At 32.0% G+C, this 8,384-nt stretch overlaps 2 protein-coding genes across 2 annotated transcripts; both read left to right on the top strand.

Moving 5' to 3' along the window:
• Window positions 1-324: 324 nt before the first annotated feature.
• LOC18041542 (pectinesterase 2) lies at window positions 325-1,450 on the top strand. The gene is made up of 2 exons (XM_006431544.2): window positions 325-604; window positions 762-1,450. Exons 1-2 carry the CDS (start codon window positions 325-327, stop codon window positions 1,448-1,450), a joined length of 969 nt encoding a protein of 322 aa, XP_006431607.2.
• Window positions 1,451-7,404: 5,954 nt separating this feature from the next.
• On the top strand, window positions 7,405-8,193 carry LOC112097810 (putative disease resistance protein RGA3). Its single transcript, XM_024183391.1, has one exon. It carries the CDS (start codon window positions 7,405-7,407, stop codon window positions 8,191-8,193), a length of 789 nt encoding a protein of 262 aa, XP_024039159.1.
• The last annotated feature ends 191 nt before the right edge of the window (window positions 8,194-8,384 follow it).

Here is an 8,384-nt window from a genome sequence, read left to right as displayed (position 1 = left end):
GTACTGCTTATAATTTTCGCTTGTTATGACATGAACCATGAACGAAGACATGCTCTGTCAACTACGATATTTATGGGTATAAGCTATTTAATGTCCCGAATTCCTTTATATATATATATATATAATCTGGACCACGTAGTTCTTTGTTTTTATTTTATTTTTGCGTTTTTAATTAATATATGCATGGCTGTTCATTTTATGTAGCACTACTTTAATTTGTATTGGCACTAGTGCAACTAAACTTGTGAAACATTTGCTGCAGATTATTGAGGAGATTAATATATGGCGTGGCTAATTATAATCCTTTTAACTCTCTGTTGCCATATGTCTCAAGGACAAATTACACAAAGAATTGATGTGATTGTGGCACAAGATGGCTCAGGCAACTACACAAAAATTTCAGATGCTATCTTGGCTGCTCCTTCATTCCGTCGAAAACCCTATTATATAAAAATTAAAGAAGGAAACTACACTGAATATGTTGTGGTTGGCAGAGAGAAAACGAATTTGGTGTTAATTGGCAATGGAATCAACAACACAATCATTTCCGTGAATAAAAGCCACGGAAAGGATCATTTATCCACTTACCAGACTGCTACTGTTGGTGAGTGATCAGCTATGCAATTTTATTCTCTTCTTTTTCTCCTCATGAACTGTAGTATATATGCATTAAATTGAACAACAAATAAAAATAAGAACCGTAAATCTGGTTTTTATATTCTAACATATATTAATCAGTATTGTTTTTCAAATTAATGCAGCGATTAAAGGGGCTGGATTTGTGGCAATGAATATAACATTTGAGAACACAGCCGGACCAGACCAGGAAACAGGCCAGGCAGTAGAATTAGTAAGTGAAGTGGACTCTGCCTTCTACAGGTGCAAGCTTGATGGGTATCAGGACACCCTTTACGCAAAAAGCAATAAACAGTTCTATCGAGAGTGTGATATCTATGGTACAATTGATTTTATATTCGGAGACGCAAGTGCAGTGTTCCAAAATTTTAATATCTACGTTCGTTTCCTTGGTGGGAATGTAAAGACAATCACGGCCGAAGGACGAGAAAAACCTGAGGGAAATGGAGGAATAATCATTCATAATTGCACCATAACTGCTGCAGAAGACTTCTCTGAGAACAGAACATCAATCAAGACATACATGGGACGACCGTGGAGAAATTATTCAAGAACAGTAATCTTGCAAACTTTTCTTGATGAAATAATTGACCCTGAAGGTTGGCTTGAATGGCAAGGACAGAGCGTGGACACCATTTACTATGCTGAATACAATAACAGAGGACGTGGCTCTAAAACTACTGGTAGGGTCCGTTGGAAAGGATTTAGAATAACAAAGCGCTTGGAAGCAGAAAACTTCACAGTAAAAAAATTCATTTCAGGCAATAAATGGATTCCTTCAACAGGAATTCCAATTTTTCCAGGTTTATTGTAAAATTTAATATCATATTTATATATAAAAATAAAAGTATATAAATTTTGTGGATTATTAGAATGTTAATTTACTTAGAAATGCATAACAAATTCTTGAACATCTTCAATTAGTATCATACCAAAGTGATGGATAGCAAACCATTCAAAAATTGCACTTCAAGATTTTTAAAACTTCTTTATTAAGACCCCTAGATTAATGAAGAAATCATCAAACAATTTGAATCAAATAATCTGAGTACTAATTTTCCAGTAACTTCTATAATTAGATATCTCAGCATATGCAGATCATATGTATAACCACATCAAAAATAATAGAAACAACCTAAGAAGTTATTTCTCAATATACATACATACATACATACATACATACATACATACATATATATATATATATATATATATATATATATATATATATATATATATATATAAATGTTGTAATTCAGAATTATAAAGTGCGGGAACGTTCGGGAAAACGCATAAACCGTGTGGTTTAAACGCTTCAAGTTATAAGCCTTTAAAACCTCGCAATTTTAAAGATTTCTCGGACTTTTCCCGCACTTTAAGATCCCGGATCAAAAATAATTGCTACAAAATTTAACAAAAACTGTAGAAAGAGTTTTAAGGAAAAAGAAGAATTTGACAAGAGAAGAGACACAATAGACATTTTAACATTAGAAGTGAGAGGAGAGAAAATAGATATTTTTATAATGCAAGAAAAGACATCTACAATCAAGGATGTAAGGACCATGTATACATATATGTTAGGAAATATGTCTCCTTTTTTAATGAGAATTTGTAAATCCTAAATTAAGATATTTCCTACGCTTTTCTTATTTAATAATTTTTCTTATTCAGGAAACTCCTATTTAAAAAATAAGTAATTTCCTCTTTGCGACTTAACTCGAGGAGGAATACAACTAGTATAAGAAAAGAAATACTTCTACAAAAAATAATCACTATATATTGGTAGGTTAGGTTCACTTATTTGCATAACTCAATAATTAGTTTTTTCTACAAGTAAACAGTTTTTAGTGTGAGAGAAACGGTAAGCCTATTGAGAGATTGGGTGTGAGGAAAATATTACAGTGATTGTAATAATTTTTTACATAATAGATTTTTCTCTCATTAGCGGCTGTAGTTTTTCTCCAGTATAGGAGTCCTCCATGTAAATTTTTATGTTGTGTACTAGTAAAAAAATGACTTTCTCTGATACTATTTTGGTATCCGTAACATTCTTTATTGACACTGAGTTTAGTGTCACTAAATGGGGTGCAAGAAACTTATTGACACATATCTTTTGTATCAGTAATTCCGCAACACCTTAGTATTAAAGAAATGCTAACGGTTAAACATCACATAGATTTTGATGTTATAATGGCAAACAAATTGTGATTCAATAATATCATAATAATTGTGATTCTATACAGTCACGCAGATAGTGATTCTTTAGTATGAAGCAGGTTTTGATGCACTAATATTGTTTATGTTGTGATTCAAGAATATTAATATTAACATATGCTAAATTGGTGTCAATAGTTTGGAAATTTTTTTAAAATAATAGATTTTCATTGTTACAATTACCAATAGCCTAAAATTAAAACCGATAAACAACAATTGTCAACAATAATAATGGAAAAAATGTTGGAAACAGAACCGAATAATTCTATATTTAACAATTGTTGTTAGGCTTCATTCAACAGTTAACACTCAACATTCAATAAACAAACTTTTTCAACAACCAAATTCATCAACTATAGTTCCAATAGCACAATAGTAGCAAAAACCACTTCCAAACTAAGAAAACTACAACTTGTTTATCACAACAACTTGAGTAATAATTAATAAGAGAAACGAACTAGAATAAGAAGCAGCAACAACATTGCTATCTTGAACGGCCTGAACTACAACAAAAAAAAAAAAGGCAAATGTAACTTAAGAAAAATCAACAGAACCATGGCTATTTGCAATGTCCTGAGTAACAGCAGCAATAAGAAGCCATCAGACTTACGATCAATTCCAATAAAATCAACCAACAAAGGTACATTCTTGAAAGTAATAAAAGAACAACAAACGGAGCACTACATCATACGCAGTCCACTCATCAAGAATCTTTAATTATAAAACATGAACAAACAAGTGATAGTTAACTATTTTCTTAAACTAGTGATCAAGTTAGCCACATATGCAGCTTGCTCATCACAAACCTTTAGAATATCCTCATCCAAGTACTCAATTAGTCGTTTAAACTTCAATTACAAAAAATAAGAAAGAAAATTATGCGTTAAACGAAATGTTCATAATTAAAATAACTAACAAAGCAGAGGTTTGAAGCTTACATTTTGCACAACCTCTTACATATACTTTATAACAAACTACCCACATTTAGACAAAATGAACATATCACTTATATCCTTACTTGGACTAACATCCACTTCAAGTTCAACTTAGGCTTTTGCTTTGTTGCATGATACATCCTAACTCCTCTGAACATGAAAGCATGCAGTGAATATAAAGATCAATATACTAAAATTTATTATCCAACTATATAAAATACTAAAATATAAGTATGGAAAAACTTAACTGCTCTATTAGCTCTGAATGACAATTCACTTTTTGTGTAAATACTAAATCAAAATAATAGACAATGAAGGCCAGTATATCGATTGCAACCAACACCCAATGATTGCTACAACAACAAGAATAAAACCATTAAATAATAATGTCAACATATAAAAGAACTGCTTATTCTATAATTTCTGAATTTATTACATGTTAATATATAGAAAATATAAGGACGGAAGTCCTTACCCTGGCTTGTATGGATTAATATCAACTGTTCAATTAGAGTTGCTTTTAGCAGTTCAAATAGATAGTGAGACTTTGTAGTTATAGCCTCCTCTGTTGAATTGAGTGAACTGATCATAACTTGACTAAATCCCACAGGAAATGACTTTCCATCATTCTCCATGACTTTATGTAAGTGTCTATGTGACAATACATCTAAGACTAATAAATTATTATTAATGTTCTAAAGATAGTGACTTACTTAAAAAGGTTAAATCAAACAATAATTATTTCAAAATAATGACTTACTTTGCTATTGCTCAATCACCTCATTTCTCTGATAACTAAAATCAATGATCACTTGACAAACAACCTTATTCAACAGTGTTTTCAATACGTAAATAAAAATTGATTCATCATGTTCGATCAATAACTCTTAATTAGGAAAACTGTCAATTACTAGGAAAAACATATTAATGGTTTGACCGGTGTTCTTTCTCTCCTATGTAGCTAATCTAGTGTTCATTCTTCCTCAATACCAGCTTTCTATTGGCATTTGGTTTCATCACCTTTACCTTCATTGGAGGAGGAGGCTTAACTCCAACATGGATAATATAAGGTTCCGTTGTTTTACTTTATTGGGCTATTTTTATTTTAGGAGACGTTCTTGTAGTCTTTGTTGGAGACTTCTTTGGAGTCTTTTTCACTTATTGTACCTTAATTTTAAAATACTAGCTATGCAAACCAAGAGGGAGGTCAATTGGGCTTTTAAAACTTAGACTAAACAAACCATACAACAATTTAATCTAATGCCTTAATAGAATAAAAAATAATAAATTTAACAATGCTAAAAAATAAAAGAGTAAGGGAAGAGAGAGCAAACTCAGATATTTTTACATGGTTCGACAATCCCCGCCTACGCTCACGCCTCCAAGCAAACCAAGCTTGAGGATTTCAGTATTCAAGTCTCCCAAGGTTTCAAGAGTTTTAGAATTGACTTCCAAGGTATCAACGAACCTTTACAACAAAAGATTATTCCTCAATCTCTTCACCCAAGTGTTTGTCACACTTGAACACTGACAAATTTAATAATGAAATTAAAGATCACAACAAATACTTTCTTTTAGAGTCGATATACAAGTAGTAGCACAATAATGATTTACTATATGATGATTTATGAAATGGAAACTCAAAATATGTTGTATGCACTTGTTCTTACTTGCAAAAGTTATTAAATTTGAAAGAAAACTAGACATTATTGACATTTGAAGTTTTGCCAGCTAGCTTATTAAATAGCCGGATCGCAGCTTAGTACAGTGCAAGTTATCGTTACAATTTGAATTTTTCTACAGTAACACTACTTTTCAAAATTCTTGTTTTACCTATAACTTTATGTAATTTGATTATGGTCCAAATTTTCATAAAACTTTGCAAACATGTCCATTTTCAGATTTCAAGATAATACTAGTTATTTCTAAAAGCTCTATGAAATTATGTTGTGGCCCAAAACTTTTATAAAACTTTTCAAAAAGGTTCATTTCAGAATTTTTAACATAATACTCAAAGTTTTCAGAATTTTTAACATAATACTCAAAGTTTTCAAAACCTTTTCAATTTAGTCCAAAACTTGAAAAATACCCAAATCTATAAAATACTTGTCTTATGATTATAAAGCTTTTGGTTTATGAAAAAAATGATTACTTATAAAATAAATACTTGAGCTTCTCAAATGCTAAACCACGCATATATTAAATCATACCAGTTTTACAAGAATTGTCGCAATAATAATTTCATTGAGCTAATACTTGTTCTTGATCGAGCCATTGTTCATTGAGTGTTTTGAGCTTGATTTCACTTGAATAAATTTTTTCCTTCAAGAAACAAATTACTTAAGACACGTATTTGTTATCATCAAAATTACAACTTATATACCTTCTTAGGCTAACAATCTCCCCCTTATTAATGATGATAAACATCTCATGGATTTTGATATTTATACTCTCCTTTAATATAAGGCATACATGATTCAACATATAAATCAAATGTAAACTCTCCCTGAATACATGATCTACAACAATTGTAAGCTCCCCTTAAATATTTTAAAATCATGCATCAATACTTTAAGATTAAAATACATGCTACTTTTCCCCTTTCATCGTCAAAATTACTTATCAAATCATGCTAAGATAAAAAATAACTTCATAATTGTTAATCAAGAAACCTATAATGAATAACCAAATATTCAAAGCATTTAAGAAACCAGAAATAGTATCCAAAACAAAGCATCTAAATATCAAACAAGAATCCTTAAATTATAGTTAAAACACACATAGTTAATGTACATGATAATGTAGGTGCAACATAAAACAGAGAACTATAAACAAAATAAAAAATGAGAGGACACCACGAAGATGGCGGATGTCAGGAGGAAGATGGTGGTGGAAACATAAGAGTAGTGAAAAGTTGCTGCTGGTTGTTAAAAATATATTTTTGCTGAGCAAAGAGTTGCTGTTGTTGATCAAATAAGCACTGCTGCTAATCAAAGACACATTGCTGCTCAGAAATGGAGTGAATTTGAAAGGCCTCAAACTGGGATTGAAGTTGGCTTTGTTGCTCGGAAATGGAATGCACTTCAACCAATAGCTACTGCTTTGGATGATTAGGAGCGGTTGGACCAGAATGTGAAGGATCTTTTGAAGGTGGAGGTTGCTAACGCTATGGATTACTGAGGTCAATGAGTTCGTCTGGTGAAAGTATATCGTTGAAGATATGATGATCTGAAGGAGCTAGTTCAGAAACCTTGCCATTGTACCTCATATCTTTAACCCACTGATCTTCCATCTATACAAACCCTAAATTTGCTATAGCATTGTCTCCTAATTCCTTAGTGCGAAAGAGAGTGGTTCAGTAATATGACCTAAAAAATGTTTAAGAATCCGGGTGATAATGCTACCAAAAGGTAAGGAATGTTTGCCTATACATGGAGTGCTAAGCATATGTTGAACAATAATATATCCTACATTAAGCACCCTGCCTTCGAGAATACTATCAAAAATAGAAACATCCAAATAAGTAATTGCATCCCCATGCCTATATTTAAGAAAGTTCGATAAAATTCTATGGGTGTGTGTGTCAGAAACTTTTGAAGAGTTCAGGGTTGCCAAAGCAATGGTCGAAGCTTTGGATGGTCATGAATCTCATTTAGGTGAATTCCAATCTCTTCTTAGACATATTTATGAATCCATTGCAGGGAAGAGCTTTCTTCTTGTCTTAGATGACGTGTGGGATGGAAATTACGTGAAATGTGAACCATTCTACCGTTGTCTAAAGAATGGTCTCCATGGAAGTAAAATTTTAGTTACCACACGTAAAGAGTCAGTTGTGTGCATGATGGGATCTTTAGATATTATCTCCATCAAAGAATTGGCTGAAGAGGAATGTTGGTTATTGTTTAATAGGATAGCATTTCATGGTCGGGCCATTGAAGAATGTGAAAAATTAGAGCAAATCGGGCAACAAATTGCAAGCAGATGCAAAGGTTTGCCTCTTGTAGCAAAGGTAATAGGGAGTCTCATGCGTTCCAAAAAAACCGAAGAAGAGTGGTGTGGAATCTTAAATAATGATTTGTGGAAAATCGAAGAGATTGAGAAAGGTGTTCTATCTCCTCTGTTGTTGAGTTATAATGATTTGCCGTCCAGAGTGAAAAGGTGTTTTTCATATTGTGCTGTCTTTCCAAAGAAATTCAATATAATGAAAGAAAAACTAATTAGCATGTGGATGGCTCAAGGTTACTTTAGTGCAGAACAAGATGAAGAGATGGACATAATTGGTGAAGAGTATTTTAACATCTTAGCCACTCGCTCTTTCTTTCAAGAGTTTAAGAGAGATCATGATAATCTTATTGTAGCGTGCAAGATGCATGATATAGTACACGATTTTGCCCAATTTGTAAGTTAAAATGAATGTTCTTCGATGGAAATTAATGGTAGCAAAGAACAAACGCCATAAACTCTTTGGATGAGAAGGTTTGTCATTTAATGTTAGTTATTGGTCTAGGAGCTTCATTTCCTGTCTCCACTTGTAGAATTAAAAGAATGTGTAGCCTCTTTATTAGTGGTAACATGCTTGACAATTCCTCGTTAAATGGT

This window comes from Citrus clementina, unplaced genomic scaffold (genome assembly GCF_000493195.1).
Source record: "Citrus clementina cultivar Clemenules unplaced genomic scaffold, Citrus_clementina_v1.0 scaffold_5, whole genome shotgun sequence".
Lineage (NCBI taxonomy): Eukaryota > Viridiplantae > Streptophyta > Magnoliopsida > Sapindales > Rutaceae > Citrus > Citrus x clementina.
Note: the sequence above shows the minus strand (reverse complement) of the source record. Positions and strands in the feature narration are given on the sequence as shown.